The sequence below is a fragment of the Aspergillus caelatus genome, assembly GCF_009193585.1.
Source record: "Aspergillus caelatus strain CBS 763.97 unplaced genomic scaffold BDV27scaffold_140, whole genome shotgun sequence".
Taxonomy (NCBI): Eukaryota; Fungi; Ascomycota; class Eurotiomycetes; order Eurotiales; family Aspergillaceae; genus Aspergillus; species Aspergillus caelatus.
The window spans coordinates 26,320-44,736 of NW_022475403.1; the positions used below are offsets into that span (position 1 = coordinate 26,320).

The window sequence follows — 18,417 nt, forward strand, 5'->3', positions numbered from 1 at the left end:
CATCTTTGACCAACCTTCTTAGGCACAACAACGTCAGAATACCCCAAGACATGATTCGTTTGGTCGCCCTTTCTCCACCCCCATTTCACTGAGATTATCGTTCAAATACACATTGTTTTTCAGCATACCGAAATCCTTCATTCGTTTCCTTCACACTGCTGTGCACTATAGCAAAATGGCACCTGTATGTCTATCGTGTTACAACACCGAGACCCTTTGAAGCTATATGGTGGAAGATTCCGGTGTTGATGAGCTGATTTTCAATCAAACCAGCGTGGCTTTACCAATCCCGCCCCCAAAGTATGGCTCAATCCAACTAATGACCCGCGAAAGCTTGGTCCCTCTTGACTAATTCACGAGCTTCGTTAGACCGAGTCTGCTCGCTCCGCTTTGAGCTCCTTTACCTGTACACTCTGCAACAAATCCTATTCGCGACATCCCGAGTATGAAGCACATATCTCTTCCTACGATCACCAGCATCGCAAACGCCTTCAAGACCTTAAACAACTCTCCCGAGACCCAAACGCTGCGGAGAAAGCTAGGCGAGCGGAAAGGAGGGCTGACGCAGAGGCTGGCCTAAGAGTCATTGATACAAAAGCCGGCGCAGCTGTGGGAACCGGGGGCGGGGGTGGCGGAGGTGGCGGAGGTTTCAAGAAAGGGGGGTTCAAAAGCTCCTTTACAACTGTCAAAGGTCCCGTCGCTCCGACAGCACCAACGAAGAAGAACGTACTTGGGGATGATGACGACGAAGATGAAATCCCAGAAACTACTAATATAAGCCAACATGCTCAGACTACCCAAGACTCAAGTGATCATCCTGATTATGCAGAAAGTGACACGGATGCTGAATACGCGAGTGATGCAATGGGTAATGCCTACTATGATCCCCTTAAGCCGACGGGCTGCTTCTCTGGTTGTGTCAGCACCAAACATATACCCATAGGTGCTGCTGCGGTCAAGGGGTAGGTACAGTCGCCACGAAGATCATCGAAAAAGGGTTGGCGTTCTTATTCGGACCAGGGATTGTTTGCCCTTTTCTTTTTGTTGTTCTACTTCCTATTTTTTTAGAACTTGCAAGGGCCGTAGGATAATCATCTGTAGGTGCCAGGCGTACTACCTAGTATGAATACCTTGGATGATACTCAAAAGTACACGCTTTCGTACAAAGCTTTCGGATACTCTTTAGGGATCCGATAGAATTCCAGATGCCACGATACCACCATCCGAGACACGAAACGTATCTTGAGAGAATAGTATGGACATATTATATGATAGACCTTGAAAATGCAAATAAGGTTGTTCTTTAGTATAGTCGTACAGATTTCCAACGCGGGAATTTAGCGGTAAGCCCCGCGAAAACAAAACAGAAAAAAAAAAAATGTATGCAACGATAAAAGGGTACTAGACACAGGGTGATTACTCAGGTTTCTTTATCTCCTCCACTTCTCATCTCAAACCAATTTACAAGCGTAGGAGCTTAGTGGCCTGGCCAAGGATAGTGTCTACCTGAGGGAAGCTCATCTGCTCAAGACCGACGGCGTAAGGAGTAGGCACCTCAGCGCCGGTGACACGAACGGCGGGGGCAGTCAGGTAGTCAAAGCCATACTCCATGGCTAAAGCCAGGATTTCTGAGGAGACGCCGAACATGGGGAATCCAGATTCGACGCACATGATGCGGCCCGTCTTCTTGAGCGACTGAACAATTGTCTCGACATCAAGGGGCTTAACGGAGCGGAGGTTGATCACCTCGGCTTCAACACCGTATTTCTGCTTTAGTTCAGCGGCAGCGTTCAGAGACAGTCCCACGCAGCGAGAAAGAGAAACAATAGTCAAATCCTTTCCGGGACGTTCAATCTTAGCCTTGCCAATAGGCAAGACAAAGTCATCCTTCTGAGCGGCCTCGCTCATGGGGAAGGCTTGACCATACAAGAGCCTATGCATTGTTAGTTTAAGATATCCCACGTCATCATACTTGCTCCAGTCACACATACTCGTTCTCCAGAACAACGACAGGGTTGGGGTCGCGAATAGCAGCCTTCAACAAACCCTTGGCATCCTCGGAGCTCCACGGCGAAACAACCTTCAGTCCGGGAATGCTACCGTACCAAGCCGAGTAATCCTGTGAGTGCTGAGCGGCAACACCAGCGGCGAATCCATTGGGGCCACGGAAAGTGACGTTGCAGGGCTGAATACCACCAGACATATAGTGGGTCTTAGCGGCAGAGTTGATGATTTGATCAATAGCCTGCATGGCGAAGTTGAAGGTCATAAACTCGCACTAAATTTTGAAGCTGCTTGTCAGTTGACAGAATGCCTCCGGCGGTCAACAGTTAAGTATCTGGTCGATATGAACTTACAACGGGGTGCAGGCCAGCAAGAGCAGCGCCAACCGCTAGACCGCAAAAGCCTGCTTCTGTGATAGGCGTATCAATGACTCTCTTGGGGCCGAAACGGTCCAAAAGACCTCTTGTCACTTTGTAACTATGGGGGTCAAGCGTCAGTGATGGACCCAAGACTCGACAGAGTTTCTTTCAAGGGATAGCCATACGCTCCGTTATACTGTGCGACCTCCTCTCCCAGGATGAACGTTTTCGGGTTTGTCTCCAATTCCTCCGCGAGAGCTTCGTTCAAGGCATCACGAACAGTGACTTCCTTAACACCACCTTCCGTAGCATAGCCCCGGAAGCGCAGGATGGAGGGAGCGCATGCCGATTGGGGAAAGGCCGGACGGCGAGGAGCAGAGAGACGCGATGAAAGCAGACGAGCTGCAGGGCGGAAAAGTCGGGGAGCAGCCATGGCCGGGCTTAGGGACATATATATCAGCAGAAGAAAGGAGAGGGTGTTCACAAGGACTCCACGGCGAACGGATCTACAAGTGAAGTGAGAAAGGAAAGAGAGAAGATAGATACCGGAGCGAAGGCTTCGCAATTCCGTTGTTTCGGGACTTGGTCGTCAATCTAATGGGGATTTTAGTTTTTGGTGAGCATTTCGAGAGACTGTTGGGTTGAGGATGACTAAGCACAGGGCGGTCCTCACCGGCGGCTCATTCCGTAGCAGTGATAACAGATGTGATAACGCTGGACTCCGTACTCCGTTCCTCTCCTCGTGTACTGCCATATTCCTCGACTCCTTCCTACCGTTCGCCCGTTCATTCATTATTATTGTTATGATAGTAAGAAGGATGATCTACGATCGATCCTACTCCCATGTTCTCTCCTTCTTTGCCCTCGTCGCTCCCATCCTCGCTCGTCAACCGTCCGCTCCGGAAGCCATCGTGGCCCCTTTGCGTGACCTGAAATGGGGACAACTCAATTTTCTCCATACTACGGATACTCATGGCTGGCTAGCCGGTCATCTCCAGGAGTATGTCCATTGATCTGGACATGAATTCCACTGCGGATGCCAAATGATACTGATTAGACCCACTATAGGCCCTCCTACTCCGCAGACTGGGGTGACTATGTCTCCTTCACCACCCGGATGCGAGAGAAAGCGGAGGCACAAGGGCAGGATTTATTAGTTATAGATACGGGTGACAGGGTAGAAGGCAATGGTCTCTATGACTCGTCGGAGCCGAAAGGCGTCTATATCTCGGAAATTCTACGGCAACAGCATATCGACCTATTGTCGGCCGGGAATCATGAACTATACAAACAAAATACGTCGGAGGCTGAACTCTTCACTACAGTCCCTAATTTCCACGGAAACTACCTAGCATCTAACATTGATATAATACATCCTTTGACCAAAGAGACTGTGCCATTGGCTCCTCGGTTCAAGAAATTCATAACCAAGAAGCAAGGTATCCGTATCATTGCTTTTGGCTTTCTTTTCGATTTCACAAAGAACTACAATAACACTATCGTTCAGCCGGTGGAAGAGACTATTAAAGAGGATTGGTTTCAGGAAGCTATCAGGGACAAGGAAGTTGATCTCTTCTTAGTGATGGGGCACGTTCCTGTTCACTCTAAAGAATACGATGCTGTCTTCAAGGAGATCCGGACGATCCGTTGGGACATGCCTATTCAGTTCTTTGGTGGTCATTATCATATCCGTGATTTTGCCAGATACGACTCTAAAGCGTTTGGGTTAGCAAGCGGTCGGTTCATGGAAACAATTGGCTTTATGTCAATCGATGGCCTAATCAGTAGCAAACAGCTCGTAAAGCCAGCGTCGACAACCCCAAGCTTTCATCGAAGGTATATAGATAATAATCTTTATTCCTTTTACCACCACACTGGCCTTGACGAGGAAACCTTTTCTACGGAGAAGGGTCGGAATGTGTCTCGGCTTATCCAGCAGTCTAGGAGCACTCTTGGGCTCGATAAGGTACATGGCTGTGCCCCTCAGGATTTATGGATGTCGCGTGTCAAGTATCCGAGTGAGAATAGCATTTATACTTGGCTCGAGCAGCAGGTGCTGCCCAACTCGCTACAGGACAAATCTCGCGCTGGCAAGCCGACTCTTGCCATAGTCAACACTGGCGCCATTCGCTTTGACATATTCAAAGGTCCTTTTACTCAAGACTCAATATTCATGGTATCTCCTTTTACCAGCGGTTTTCGTTACGTTAAGGACATTCCTTACGGGAAGGCCACTAAAATAACTGAGATCTTAAACAAACAGCCTCAGGTTTTGGCCGATGCTGACAACCGATCCGCCATCACTGGGGGACTTGCGCCCCCAGAACAGTCAGTTTATTCTTCTGATTTAATTTTTGATGATAGCCTCGCCCTAGGCTCCACGAATTATCTCAGAGACCAAACGTCGTTGCTGAGGAACGATCACTCCAAACCCAGCATTATCCCTGGCTATACTACGACAGACGATGAGGGCTCGGATGGCGATGACACAATTCATTCGTCCATCTCGTTCTATCGTGTCCCCAATTGCGTCCAGGCTCTAATCTCTCCGAAAGTGTCCGCGGCTCCAGAAACAGTGGATCTCGTATATATTGATTTCATAGAAACTCATGTGGCTCTAGCAGCCAGATTTGCGGGGCTAGATATAGACTTCGCCCAGAACAGTAATGTGTACATGCCGGCTACGAGATTAACTGATCTGATCTTGGATTGGGTCAAGGACAATTGGAGTTGTAAGGAAGTGTGAAGTATTGCGAGAAACGGCCCTTTCTACTGTCGTTTATTGTATCTTAGCTCAATCGTTCTGCGCGATTGTGGGCAGACACAAGCATTGTTTGGCCTATGACTATCGTAAAATTTCAGTCTCCGCCTTCGTACTTGAGGAGGCCCTTTCCACTGCGGTAGCCACTCAAGGTTTCCTGCACGCCAGAGGTGAGCGCCGCACCGTCTGTGTCCCATGCCCATTTTATTTCCTCCACGGGGATGTCTTTGAATTTGCCCGCTCGAGTCAGCTGTAGCACATCGTTGATAGTGTTCTCTTTGAGTTCGGGATGCTTATCCCCCCATTTGCTCACCCAAAATCCATCGAAGACGAGATTCTTAAAGATCAATAGTCCGGAAGGTAGGGAAACCGGCTGCTTTGACATCGCACCGTAGGTGACCAGGTGGGAGCCTGGAGCGAGGGCCTTCGCCAATGCGGTGGCGTTCTTACCACCCACACAGTTCAGAGCAAGTCGGATCGGCTCCCTTCCGTTGCGAGTGAGGCCGCTCACAACGTTCTTGAAATCTCCTGAAAGAAGCTCCGCTTCTGTGACTACTGCAGTGGCGCCTAATTCATGAAGCTCAGCCTTCAGGACTTCTGTATCCTGCGGCGTCTTCCTCTCCCGGATGACATTGATCGTCTTGATACCCCATTCTCGTGCGAGTTGAATGGCAGCGCGACCAACACCACTGTTTGCGCCGTTTTGAATCAGCCATTCCTCCCCACCCCGCATCCAGTCCCATTCACAGAAGTCCTTGATCATGCGGTAAGCTGTGACTGGATTGACGCTGACTGTGCTAATCTGGAGCGGTGATAGACCATCTTTGTTCTCAATTTTAATCAGCTGTGACTCATCCATCTGAGCGTGTGTGCGCCAGGTGCCCTGTCCTGTCTGCTTCATGACAACCCAATCACCCTTGCTGAGGTTCTTGACATTGGATCCTGTCGCAATTACCTCAAATGCGCCCTCATTTCCACCCACTGCGCATGGGTCCTGGGTGCCAAGGGTTGTCTGGAATGGCGGTTTGCTCGGATACACTCCCTGGATCTGGTTCACGTCGGCGGGGTTCAAAGGCGCTGCAAGGAGGCGAAGAGTAACCTGGGATCCGTGCGGGGGGGAGATAGAATGCTTGTGGAGGCTACAGATGAGCTGGTTAGGCAAATTTCATTGTTCTCACGTCTCAAGTAGTTGATTTATGTGAGCCCCCGGCACCACTTACCGTAGAACATCTTTGGGTTCACCATATCGTGAGTACACGAGTGCTTTTGATTGTGTATAACCATAGACTGAAATGTGCCTTTTCCCAGTCCATGAGCGAGGCGGTGTTCCTATAGCAGGAACAGAAGCGGCTTCATAAGCTTTCCAGAAAAGGGACCCATGGTTGCGAGAGAGGGATCGCACTACACTATGCGAGAACATAGTATCAGTTGTTATGGTCCGCCGGTTACTGAGAGAGCGAAAAGGTAAAGGTGTGAGGGAAAAGAGTGCGGTGCAGCTCGAAGAAAATGAATGAAATGCCGGGTGCGTTAAATGACGTCGTTCCTTTGACTCGGGCCGACGGACGCTAAACATGAACCGGCGTTGGACATTTTCCTCTGTTTACTTCTTCGAAACAGTCGAACCTCGGCTTCCTTCTCCCACATAAATTCACTCTAAATGTCCCTTCTGCGGGAGGCTGAGAAATGTATTGCTAATCAGAAGTCTCATGTTGCCCTCAATGCCTTCATAACTGCACTACAGCCTTCGGGGCAGTGGCGGGAAAAGGTGAAAGATGCAGACATCAGAATGGAGCAAGGTGAGTTGTTGAATCGCTATTAGACTTTTATCGATACTGACTTTGCTTTGCCTTCTTCCTTCAGGGATACCCAGATCCAAGGTAGACGGTCGGTTGATTGCCATCAAAGATAACATATGTACATACGACCTTCCGACAACATGCGCTTCCGGAACCCTCGAGAAGTTCGTAAGTCCATTTAACTCCACCGTCGTGGAGCAATTACAAGATGCAGGCGCTGTAGTTGCCGGAAAGACAAATCTTGATGAATTTGGCATGGGTTCTCATTCAGTCTATTCGCGATTTGGGCCGGTGAGGAGTTTCTGGCAGGGTTGCGATGCCGAACCCCTCTCAGCCGGTGGCAGTTCAGGAGGGAGCGCAGTTGCAGTCGCCACAGGCCAATGTTATGCGTATGTTCTCTTCTCGGCCTCTCCGCCAAATAGGTTCACTGAATAACACAACTGGTAGCGCGTTAGGTACAGACACTGGAGGGTCTGTTCGCCTTCCGGCTGCATACACTGGGACAATTGGTTTCAAACCATCTTATGGATTGATCTCGCGATGGGGTGTAGTCGCATATGCCAACTCACTGGACACGGTTGGGATTCTAGGGAGAAGCACAGCCAGCGTTCGCGATGTCTTCAGTACGTTTCCCTACCTTCCGCATGTTAGGTCTTACTCTACGCGCGGGTTTTTAATGCGTCTTCAGATATTGTGAACCAGCACGATCCGCGCGATCCTACTAATCTCTCGCCATTATCTCGCTCACGAATAATTTCATATCTCCAGTCACCGTCTTGCGCATCTCGTCTAACCTCTGCCCCCCTCAGAATTGGTGTTCCCGCAGAATATAACATATCCGAACTTCACCCTGCTGTCCGACGCGCTTGGTCCCGCACTCTAGCTTATTTGCAACGGCAAGGTCACAGCATTCATGCAATATCCCTACCGACGACGAAACTAGCACTGTCAGCATACTATGTGCTGGCTCCTGCCGAAGCTTCTTCAAACTTGGCCAAGTACGATGGCGTCAGGTACGGAACTCGTCTCGGGGTTCTAGACTGTGATGGACGGTTGCAAGGCAACCTATACGCCAGTACAAGGGGACACGGATTCGGTTCTGAAGTCAAGAGGCGTATTGTTCTCGGGGCATTCAGCTTAAGTGCTCATGCTAAGGACAATTATTTTATTCAAGCTCAGCGTGTTCGACGCCTCGTCCAACGTGATTTCGATTGCATTTTTCAAATGAAGCAACCGTTGGCATCGCCCGAGACGGACCTTGAAAGAGCGCCGGAGCACACTGGTGTAGACATTCTCATATGCCCAACTGCCCCATCGCCACCCCCGCGCATATCCGACCTGATAGATTCGGATACTGGAGCCTCGCCCTTGGACGCATACATGAACGATGTGTTTACTGTCCCTGCTAGTTTGGCTGGTCTCCCAGCCATATCTGTTCCGATCACAGTGAGTGGCGAGAAACAAGACTCCAGCGAAGCGTGTTTGACTGGTATTCAAATTGTCGGTCAATACGGAGATGACCAACTCGTGTTGAAGGTGGGGGAGTTACTCGAGAACCAAAAATTATAGGTCCCATTGCTATGCGTAGATAATCTGAGCTAATAACACGGTGTACATCCATTGTTCATTCAGTTGTGCAAGAAACCACGCTTTGACTTGTGTCTTGGGTATCCGTGGGACTATACGAGATGTAGCTGGAGCATGGAAGCTTCATTAAGATCTGGTGCTTTGTTTGCGGTGACTTATCAAACCAGCGCATTCCGAATAATGTACATTAGGTCCAAATTTCCGAGACGCAAAAGGGACCATTCCCTATTGAATGAGGTGGCGGAAAGAAGGAGTGCCCTGCGATATGCACAAAATATGCCAATGGCCCCGGTGCGGCCTAACGAAGCAAGTTGGATGAACATGTTGAGTTCAAGACATCTCGATATCATGGCCCACGGTGATATTTTCAGGCCCAGCAGCGGGTTCCTCTGTATTCGGTGTACCTACTACACCAACACTGGCCGCATCTTCGAAGGTAGAATGTCCGGTACCTACATCAGGGGAGCCTACATTGCCGACACTATTCTCCACAGGGCCTGTAGAGACGGCAGATTCATACGCAGCCCCCACACCTCCCTTAAGAACCTCCGAGCCTCCGACCGCACCAGTGCCAGTGCCATCCATCTGGGCATTGCCGACGACATCACCGTCCACCCCGCCCCAAACGAGCATCGCCTCGACCTCATCAACGATATCAGCAACAACATCTTCGACTATCTGCTCGTTGAAGCGCTCTCCAATCCCCCGAATCAACTCGCCGTTCTCTGCTTGAGGGGGTCCAATCCACCAGGGACCCTCGAAGCGGCACTCAACCGCACCACCGCCGTAACAACTGACAGCAGGGTAATATCCGATCATCCCGTCGTCCGCGTTCTCACGCTCGCCAAGACCTAAGTTATTGGTCCCATTCGCAAGTCGGCTGGCCGGTGGAAGGAAAGCATACAACTCTTTGAATGGAGTACCCATCTTTACGCCATTCTTAAATATTGTGATACTCGAACCCGGCAGTGTACGCAAAGATGCATCCTCGGTGTTCATCGGTGACGGTGGTCCGAATGTAGGAGTTTCTTTAAGATTGAAGGCGTAATCACGCAACTGTTTTGTGGGGAAAACATTGGATTGTTGCCAACAGAAGTCAGATTTGTAGTGGAAAGGGATCCGATCCCGGATAACATTCGCAGCCATGGGGAGCTCTATGCCAGATGTCGAAGCATGGCCATCGGTGGCAGGGTCGTAAGTTCCTTCGACGATTCTCTTGTGGAGCGAAAGTGGAGGGAGAGTGATGAGCATGCCGATGACATCCCCTTCGCGGATCGACTCGCCTTTGGGGAAAAAGTACTCGCAGCGCATCCGGTTGACCACCTCGCCATTCACATCGCGGATTCCATAACCATAACAGTCTACTCCGACGTTAACATCCAAATCCGCCTCCCTTCGCGCAAAACCAAGACGGACATGGCCTCTTGATGGCAAGCATGAGTTTCCGTTGGCAGGCACTGTCTGCGGGTCACTCAATACACCGCTAATGATGCGCGCCTCGTAGTAAAAGGTTCCTTCGCGCGCACATACATTAGCGCGCGCGGTGTGCCATGGTCCGTTGGTAGTAACGGCAAGTGCGTCTTCGTTAAAGAGTATCGCTGCCGGCGAATCCTCAAAGCTGAAGCGAGCAGTATAAGGACGAACATCGGTCTGGCGGTATTTTATATGTGGGAAGCCAGTATCGGCTATGGCGTAGCTATAGCGGAACCCATTTTTATTTGTAAGCTTGTCAACGACTTCGTAGAAGCTCCAACTCTGGCCAATTACCTCTGATGTTTTCCGACTCACTAAATTTAACTGGCGAGGTTGTGGGGGTAGTAAATCGGACGGCCTCGGCTCAGCAAGCAGCAAAGGTCTGAGAATATTCAGGTCCGAACTGGGAAGAGCGGTATTTTGAACAGCAGTTGCTCTCTTTTTGGGGGGCACGATCTCCTGATCCAATCCCTTAGCCTCGCGCTTTTTACGACTGTCGCGTTTGTTGCGTTTGGACCTTGGACCGTCAGCTTGCGCTGACGCATTGCTAGCAGGCGCAGGTGATGATCTTGTATTCGTATCTGATAGAGGTCCATTGAAAACCGGTGTTCCACTAGGAGGCAGGATCGGCGAATTTATATTCGACGAGGGTGCGGAAGACCCAGCCGGCTGTATAGATGCCATAGCTGAATTTGTTTTGTGGATGAGCTGCCCAAACAGCCAAAGCAATTGTGAAAAGATGTTTCAATGGTCCTGGCTCCTACCGTGCAAGATCTTTGGCTTGCTGCTTATTGTGATGTTACAAACGCCAAGGGCGAGAAGACAGACTCCAAGCGCTCGCAATAGAGGAAGTTGGCTTGGCAAAGATCCACGAAGTTGACGATTCCCCTTCGTTAACTGGAGACAAACATCGATAATAGAAACGCCGGCATTCACGAACAGGATCCTGTGAGGTTTGAACAAGTTGGAGAGTCTGCGATAATGTAATAGTTGGGTCAGACTTAGGCACAGTACATTTGAGAAGGATACTGTACAGGCAGGATTGAAAGTCTATATATCCACAGATAATAGTAATGATGAATTGACAGAGTCCAAGCCTATGCCGACTCACCAATCTGCTTTCTCCAACCACAAGGGTCAGTCAATGGGTATTATTATGCCTTCCGACCAAGTTTACTAGAAGAAAGCTCTTATATGATAAGAGGTCAAAGGAACTTGTGAATAAGTAGAAGATCAGCAATAATTCATTATTAGGGAAGCTGGTTATGATGTGACAAGCACTACCAACAAGGAACAATCAACAGTCCTCCCTATGAATCTAAACGTGAATGGAAGAAACAGTCGGGTCTCGTGGTCGAGGGCGGTCAGCAAAAATATCTTGGGCAGAAACACGATGTTGGTGGATTTACTTAGATGGAGGGGCACTGGGCGGTGAAAAGACTGACCATTAATCATGCTGAAAATCAAAGCGGTGAGCTTAGCACGCCCACTTTGAATACTAGTCAGAAGAAAAAAAACTGCTTTGCAAAAATGTCAAGATCACATGATCCAGAAATTTACACACAATTTCAATCCCATGTCGAAGCAGAATTATACGATCATTTAGGCGGCCAGGCTTTTATCATTATTTATTATGGTATAGCATTCTTCAGCTACAAGTCCTAACTTCACCATTATCTTTGGAAGTCATTCACGATGCCCAAAGCCACATCATCTCGCTCGGCCGCTGTTGGCCGTAGACACAATCCTCTAGCTGAAGATATCGTGACTACAGGCCATTTACGGACCCATTCCAGCAAAAGTAGCAAACGCAAGTTGCGATCCGACGAAGATCAAGATGATGGTGAACGTTTCATCGATGCAAAAATGTCTCGCAAAATCTTGCAGATTGGGCAGGAACTAGCGGACGAAGATGCTGCTGAGCAAAGGGCTTCATTGGGAACTACAGCAATGAAAGATAATACGGCATTTGATTTTGAATCTCGATTTGAGGATGATGAGGCTCTTTCCGATGACGAAAAGTTTCAGGATGACCCATGGGGTGATGAGGAAGAAATTGAGCAAGTGGTCTGTTTCTGCATTAAGACCCAACAGCCTGTCTATGATTAACGTCTCATGTAGGAGGTCGATCCAAATGACCTTGACATGTTCCATAAATTTGTTCCCGGTGGCGACGAAGATCCTATATTCAATCCTAGTGAACAGGGCGCTGGTGGTCAGAGCACAAATCTAGCCGATCTCATCCTTGAGAAGATTGCCGAACATGAAGCAAAGCAAAACGGAGATAACGGTCCCTTCATCCAGGGCGGAGGGCTGCCGGAAGATGCAGTTCAGATACCAGCCAAGGCAGTCGAAGTATATGAGAAGTAAGCATGAATATCACGTCCCCTATATAAGTTTAAATATTGATAGGAGCCTAGAGTCGGTATGATCCTCTCCCGCTACAAATCCGGGCCACTTCCCAAGCCTTTCAAAATTCTTCCTTCTGTTCCCAATTGGCCGACTCTCCTTTCTATCACTCGACCGGAGTCATGGACCGCCAACGCTGTTTATGCCGGAACCAGGATCTTCATCTCATCGAAACCCATAGTTGCCCAGGAGTTTATCTCAACAGTACTCCTAGATCGGGTTCGAGAAGAAATCCACGAGACTAAGAAGCTCAACGTGCATACGTACAACTCATTGAGGAAGGCACTATACAAGCCCGCCTGCTTCTTTAAAGGGTTACTGTTTCCCCTTGTCTCTAGCGGAACTTGCACGTTACGCGAAGCACATATTGTCTCCTCGGTCATTGCCCGTGTATCCATCCCGGTGTTGCATTCCGCAGCCGCTTTGTTGCGCATGTGCGATCTTGCTGCGGAGCAGTCTCTGAGGTCACTGGAAAGTACCGGCGCGGTGAATATGTTCATTAGGGTGTTCTTGGAGAAGAAGTATGCTCTTCCTTACAAAGTCATTGATGCGCTAGTCTTCCACTTCCTACGGTTTCGGGCGAGCGACAACGATGAGGATTCAATGATGACGAATGGACGTTCACGAGACACCAACAAAGCGTATAAGCTTCCCGTTCTTTGGCACCAGTCACTCTTGGTCTTCGCACAGCGTTACCGCAATGACATCACCGAAGATCAACGCGAGGCGCTTCTGGACTTACTCTTGGTGCGCGGGCACAAAGATATTGGCCCTGAAGTCAGGCGGGAACTGTTGGCTGGCCGAGGTCGAGGTGTTGTCGTGCCTGATCCCGAGAAGCAAGGCGCCCTCGACGCTGGAGATGATACGATGGACGTTACCATGTAGATGTGTATACATTGATGAATATTTATTTACTTATTTCCTTCACCCCTTTCTCGTCTGACTTCATCCTATGGTTTTGATCTTGAGTCGCGATCTGGATCGGCGTTAACGTGGCATGATGTCTTTTCTTCATTTTCTTCAAAATTTCTCTTGGTTTTTGTATATATTCCCATGGTATCAAATGAATTATTGGTTTAGTGCCTATGATATTGGGGACAAGAGTAGACTGTAGGACGAATTACCTAGAATATAGGCAAATGGACACTGAACGGTTGGAAATGATTGGACATAGATCACCTTTAAAACCTTCTTAACCAGCGAGGGGATAGAGGCATCTTACCTCACTTGTCTCTTCAGAGTTTATCTTCCCGACCTTAGAACAAAGGCATGACGGATGCAATATAAATATGTAAAGGCGAGACTAATACAGAAAAGGATAAAGTAACAAAAGAAATAGCCGCATCCCTTGCAATATGTACATAGAGATACATGTCTTTCACCTCGCATACCACACCATAAATTTGGTATGCCTTCCGTGGCACTAGATGGGTCTTCTCTACTCAGCTATGCGCGTACCTAGACCTACTACGAGTCATATTGCATGGCTCAATTGAAAGGTAACAACAAGGACCGATTAAGTGCGTGGCTGAAAAAAGGGAGCAAAGAAAGGCGAGGGGATTCCGGTACATTCCATCTTCATTGTTACAGGGCGAATAAACACCTCACGACTTTAAATGGATGATCATTCAAACCAGTGGAGCCTTCCCAATGAAAGCTGAAGGAGTGTGTCCACATTCTAAACAACATAGTAAATATGAAGGTAAACTCCACAAGGAAAGAGGACAGCAATAGCACTTTCCTTGTTTGGGCCCGGCAGGCGGAGTACTCTCGAGAGTCGAACAGATGCATCGGAAGAATTTCTTTTTTTTTCTTTTCTTAGAAAACGGTAACTAGTACGGATACAGATGAACTTGATGAGAATCCAATAGATACGGGGGCAGATCACTCGTGTTCCAACTTTAGAAGTTCAGGCGCTCCAGGAGTCCAGGCAGCGGCGTCAACTTCAGTCTCACCTTCTGCCCCCACATAAGCGAAAGGCCCTATTGGGTATTCTGTATCAGACATGGAGGCCGAGACCTCCAAAAGGGGCGAAAAAAAAAAGGGGGCTCCACCCCTGTGAGAGGTTGTAACTTATAACTTGTCGCAAATAAAGAGGATGATGGCTGTGGGCTGGACGATGACTGGTCGTTCCAATACCTTAATAATAAAGATTACATATGTGGTACCGGTTCGACGGAATGTGTCAAGGGAATCCGCCCCGTGTCCGGTATTAATCATGTAATGGTACCGTCATTTAGGCTGACGACCATTGACTCCGCCCCCTTGCTGCAGGAGCACCGCGGTTGAGACCACGTTGGCCTTTTAAAGAGTCAACCATTCCCCCAGCCCACCTCGAGTGAAGACACTCTGGCCTTCACAGAACTTTTACCCTCATTTGGTCTTGGACACTTGTCCTTTTCAACAATCACACCTGCGGTTACTGGTACTGCCTCCACCTTAATTGAATCGGAGCCTAGTCTCCGCTCATTCAACCGTTATGACACCGTGGCCTCTGACCTTGTGATTTGGGCCTGTGGACGTGACCTTATTCCATCTTTCCGAACAAGACGTGCTCTGATTTTCCCCTTTTCGACTCTGGTAGAGCCAATACATTACGCGTTATCTAGAGATACGACCACCATAAAATCGTCATGTCTTGTAATATGGAGAACACGATATCTTCGGTGGATTCATTGCCCACCACCCCCGCATCGGAGGTACCGGTGCTAACGGTCTCCCCGGCCGACACATCGTTGAATAGCGCAGATGTGAAGACACAGGAAGTCAAGCCGGAAGAGAAGAAGCCTGCGAAGAAGCGGAAGTCGTGGGGCCAAGAACTACCAGTTCCCAAGACCAACTTGCCTCCGAGGTATGTCATCCTAATTTAACAGATGTCCTGGGCTGATGGCTGACATGGCAAAGGAAACGTGCCAAAACAGAGGATGAGAAGGAGCAGCGTCGTATTGAGCGCGTCCTTCGAAATCGAGCGGCAGCTCAGACGTCCCGAGAGCGCAAAAGGCTAGAAATGGAGAAGCTGGAGAATGAGAAAATTCAGATGGAACAACAGAATCAGTTCCTCCTCCAGCGGTTGTCTCAAATGGAAGCAGAGAACAATCGCTTAAGCCAACAGCTTGCTCAACTAGCTGCTGAGGTCCGCGGTTCTCGTGCCAACACTCCAATGCCTGGTTCTCCAGCGACAGCATCTCCTACCCTTACACCTACCTTGTTCAAACAAGAACGTGACGAACTTCCTCTCGAACGCATCCCTTTCCCCTCTCCCTCTCTCAGCGATTACTCCCCTACCTTGAAGCCTTCCACTCTGGCTGAGTCCTCCGACGTGGCACAACATCCTGCAGCGGTGTTGTGTGACCTGCAGTGTCCGTCGCTGGACTCGAAGGAGATGGAAGCGCCCTCCCACTTTTCGACCTCGGCTCAGACCTTAAACATCACCCTACAGATGACGTTGCAGCTCCTCTTTCTGACGATGACTTCAACCGCTTATTCCACGGTGATTCATCCGTTGAACCAGATTCTTCTGTCTTTGAAGACGGGCTTGCCTTTGATGTTCTCGAAGGAGGAGATCTATCAGCATTTCCATTTGATTCTTTGGTTAATTTCGACTCCGAGCCTGTCACCCTCGAAGGCATCGAGATGGCCCACGGGCTTCCGGATGAGACTACTTGCAAGACTTCTAGCGTGCAACCCAGCTTTGGCGCGTCCACTACGCGATGCGACGGGCAGGGCATTGCAGCTGGCTGTTAGCGATGATTTCTCTCGAGGAAGCATGTCGGTCACCGATACCCAGAGGAGTTGGTGGAGCTGTGAGTCGCTGCTAACCTTATTATGGGCGATAGACCGACTTGAGAACCAGGGACGACGCAGACGAATTTTACATGGTTTGAGAACATCGCAGGTTGATCGGCGCAATAATCTAGGGAAGCGTCAGAGGAGTATCCGGAGTTCATGGAGTTCAAATAATACTGAGACGTTGACGTCTCCGCTTACGGGCAAGAATTGCTGAGGCGCTTTTCATCTGTACAATAATCTTGAATGATCTCAAATAAAGAGACCGCTAGCGACTGAGCGGGTTCAGTCCAAAGTTTTCTTTGCTCTATATATCTATATGTACAGTTTTGTAGCCGCAGCGTAGCCATTTTGACTCGGCATGATTCTCTTGTAGGCGACGAGAAGTGCTGTCCTTTGATCCTTGGAGATTGAAGAACAGGGCATAACGTAGGAAACTTTGTCATGTTAGCTTGTAGCTATTAATGCGGAAATCCGGATGACGTTGCCACGCAAAAGGCCCCTCTATTCTTGATCCCGATAATGAAATTGAACCCATGTTGCCTCCCGCTTTCCCTTAAGGTTTCTTCTTGGTCTTTCTTACATCTCTCTTTCAGCGTCTTGACTTCTTCTTCTTTCCCCCTCCTGCCGCAAGCAATCATTACCGGCTTGCTATAGTATATATTGCCTTTGAAGCCTACAGACCGACATTATGGTTCGGAAGGATCCAATCTTCGAGGCACGTACTAATGTCAAGGTAAGTAAATTCGCGTCTTTTATACCCCCTCTCCCTTCCTTCTAGCCCCTCACCGTTCTCTTTCCCTGCCCGTTGGCTATAGTTCTCGATACTTTTGCTTTTTTTTCTTTTTTTTTTTTTTTTATAGTTGACTAATCTGGCTTCCCTGGTTAACAGCTACACTCCAACCGGCTCAAGAAAGAGGCCACTCGCGCCGAATCGACTTTCAAGTCCGAGAAGGCAAAAGCAGACAAGGCCATGAAAAATCGCGAGTTCCAAATCGCCCGCATACACGCTGCCTCTGCAGTACGCGAGAAACGAAGACAGGTAACCCTGAAAGAGGAAGCAGCCCGCGCAGATGTTATTATCAACGAGCTCAAAGCAGCGCAAAGTACTCGTGATACGTCTCGCACTTTAGCCCTGGCATCTCGGGGCTTAGATGCTGCGTCCAAGAGCGTGAACCTTGAGGCGTTGGTCTCCCATGCGAACAACTTCCTAGCACGTTCTGAGGATTTCAAAATCGCTAGTAGTGCAATTGAAGATGTTGCACAGGGCGTCTCTATGCGAGAATACGGTGCCGAGGGTGAAGCCGATGTTGACCGCCTTATGGAGCAGCTTGCGGATGATGCGGGTGTAGACCTACGTATGGCTCTGGATGCAGACGCGGCCCCCAAAGAGGACGTCAAGAATCAGAAAGAAGTTGAGACAGACCTTGAGGATGGCTTGGGCGCCAGACTACGAGCTTTAAGGGCTGCGAGCTGATCCTTCAACTTTCTTATTATGTCCCTCTCTCTCTTGTCAGCGATTTCCGTTGCTGCGTGGTTGGTCGGATGCGACTGCCATGTCAGCTTTTCTAGTACTGTGCAGACTTTAATGAAGCCATGCCCACCTGTTGATGTTTGTTATCAAGTCGCTCGTTTACCGGGACTTACCCCTCTCCTCTTCTGTCGATTACGTATTGGGCCCCTCATGGGTGAACGCTTGGCGTGGCTTTAAGTTTGAACTTCAATGTATACACGGAGTACCTGGTGTCTTCTTGTTTCCTTCCTTGTTCTTTCTTTCCTTCCTCTTGGGTGAAGGCAACAGCCAGTCTTACAATTCTGCTACCTTGATCGAATAGACTACCCGATGTTTGTAATGTTGTCCACGGTTTGCGGAGTCCCCATGAAATTATCAGGCTCTCTTGTTTCGTGAGAGGAAACTATATATTTCCACTAGCTTATAGCATACCACCTAAGTCAAAGATGCGCGAAGTCACTCAAAAGTGTTCTATTGCCACCCTAAATAAATTGACTTTAAAGTTCAAAGGCACCGCTCATTCTTTCTAAACGCTGTCGAAGAACTACTAGTAGTACGCATGATAAGTGTCGGGGATGAAAGTGAGCCTATGAAGTTTGCTTTATAAAGCACTATAAAAACAATTTGCATAATAAGTACAGCCGGGCTAGCTCAATCGGTAGAGCGTGAGACTCTTAGTCATCACGGCATCTCAAGGTTGCGGGTTCGACCCCCGCGTTCGGCTTTCCT

General features: G+C 48.9%; 10 protein-coding genes and 1 non-coding gene across 11 annotated transcripts; 7 read left to right on the forward strand and 4 right to left on the reverse strand.

Moving 5' to 3' along the window:
* The first annotated feature begins 22 nt into the window (after window positions 1-22).
* BDV27DRAFT_17844 (putative C2H2 finger domain protein) lies at window positions 23-1,214 on the forward strand. The gene is made up of 3 exons (XM_032075926.1): window positions 23-184; window positions 274-300; window positions 370-1,214. The coding sequence occupies exons 1-3, from the start codon at window positions 176-178 to the stop codon at window positions 964-966; spliced, it is 633 nt and encodes a 210-aa protein (XP_031925563.1). The 5' UTR covers window positions 23-175; the 3' UTR covers window positions 967-1,214.
* A 247-nt stretch (window positions 1,215-1,461) lies between these two features.
* On the reverse strand, window positions 1,462-2,796 carry BDV27DRAFT_159698 (pyruvate dehydrogenase (acetyl-transferring) subunit E1 beta; the record flags this gene model as incomplete). Its single annotated transcript, XM_032072909.1, has 4 exons — window positions 1,462-1,933; window positions 1,992-2,278; window positions 2,358-2,481; window positions 2,549-2,796. The coding sequence occupies 4 exons, from the start codon at window positions 2,794-2,796 to the stop codon at window positions 1,462-1,464; spliced, it is 1,131 nt and encodes a 376-aa protein (XP_031925564.1).
* Window positions 2,797-3,090: 294 nt separating this feature from the next.
* On the forward strand, window positions 3,091-5,165 carry BDV27DRAFT_17878 (Metallo-dependent phosphatase-like protein). Its single transcript, XM_032075929.1, has 2 exons — window positions 3,091-3,363; window positions 3,432-5,165. Exons 1-2 carry the CDS (start codon window positions 3,167-3,169, stop codon window positions 5,107-5,109), a joined length of 1,875 nt encoding a protein of 624 aa, XP_031925565.1. The 5' UTR covers window positions 3,091-3,166; the 3' UTR covers window positions 5,110-5,165.
* A 56-nt stretch (window positions 5,166-5,221) lies between these two features.
* Window positions 5,222-6,544, reverse strand: BDV27DRAFT_159700 (enoyl-[acyl-carrier-protein] reductase; the record flags this gene model as incomplete). The annotated part of the gene is made up of 2 exons (XM_032072910.1): window positions 5,222-6,263; window positions 6,345-6,544. 2 exons carry the CDS (start codon window positions 6,542-6,544, stop codon window positions 5,222-5,224), a joined length of 1,242 nt encoding a protein of 413 aa, XP_031925566.1.
* Window positions 6,545-6,665: 121 nt separating this feature from the next.
* BDV27DRAFT_17874 (glutamyl-tRNA(Gln) amidotransferase subunit HER2) lies at window positions 6,666-8,663 on the forward strand. The gene is made up of 4 exons (XM_032075927.1): window positions 6,666-6,920; window positions 6,985-7,309; window positions 7,368-7,543; window positions 7,609-8,663. Exons 1-4 carry the CDS (start codon window positions 6,782-6,784, stop codon window positions 8,487-8,489), a joined length of 1,521 nt encoding a protein of 506 aa, XP_031925567.1. The 5' UTR covers window positions 6,666-6,781; the 3' UTR covers window positions 8,490-8,663.
* BDV27DRAFT_17875 (SPRY domain-containing protein) lies at window positions 8,664-10,893 on the reverse strand. Its single transcript, XM_032075928.1, has one exon. It carries the CDS (start codon window positions 10,662-10,664, stop codon window positions 8,838-8,840), a length of 1,827 nt encoding a protein of 608 aa, XP_031925568.1. The 5' UTR covers window positions 10,665-10,893; the 3' UTR covers window positions 8,664-8,837.
* Window positions 10,894-11,535: 642 nt separating this feature from the next.
* Window positions 11,536-13,501, forward strand: BDV27DRAFT_131433 (snoRNA-binding rRNA-processing protein ENP1). The gene is made up of 3 exons (XM_032067630.1): window positions 11,536-12,047; window positions 12,102-12,346; window positions 12,401-13,501. Exons 1-3 carry the CDS (start codon window positions 11,676-11,678, stop codon window positions 13,272-13,274), a joined length of 1,491 nt encoding a protein of 496 aa, XP_031925569.1. The 5' UTR covers window positions 11,536-11,675; the 3' UTR covers window positions 13,275-13,501.
* Window positions 13,502-13,680: 179 nt separating this feature from the next.
* BDV27DRAFT_131434 (uncharacterized protein) lies at window positions 13,681-14,200 on the reverse strand. Its single transcript, XM_032067631.1, has one exon. The coding sequence runs from the start codon at window positions 14,178-14,180 to the stop codon at window positions 13,974-13,976; it is 207 nt and encodes a 68-aa protein (XP_031925570.1). The 5' UTR covers window positions 14,181-14,200; the 3' UTR covers window positions 13,681-13,973.
* A 537-nt stretch (window positions 14,201-14,737) lies between these two features.
* Window positions 14,738-16,470, forward strand: hacA (transcription factor HAC1). The gene is made up of 2 exons (XM_032067632.1): window positions 14,738-15,240; window positions 15,294-16,470. Exons 1-2 carry the CDS (start codon window positions 15,023-15,025, stop codon window positions 16,390-16,392), a joined length of 1,317 nt encoding a protein of 438 aa, XP_031925571.1. The 5' UTR covers window positions 14,738-15,022; the 3' UTR covers window positions 16,393-16,470.
* Window positions 16,471-16,712: 242 nt separating this feature from the next.
* On the forward strand, window positions 16,713-18,154 carry BDV27DRAFT_131437 (putative SNF7 family protein Fti1/Did2). The gene is made up of 2 exons (XM_032067633.1): window positions 16,713-16,911; window positions 17,068-18,154. The coding sequence occupies exons 1-2, from the start codon at window positions 16,867-16,869 to the stop codon at window positions 17,650-17,652; spliced, it is 630 nt and encodes a 209-aa protein (XP_031925572.1). The 5' UTR covers window positions 16,713-16,866; the 3' UTR covers window positions 17,653-18,154.
* A 174-nt stretch (window positions 18,155-18,328) lies between these two features.
* On the forward strand, window positions 18,329-18,412 carry BDV27DRAFT_t152. Its single transcript has one exon. It is a non-coding gene; the product is annotated as a tRNA-Lys (tRNA).
* Window positions 18,413-18,417: the final 5 nt, after the last annotated feature.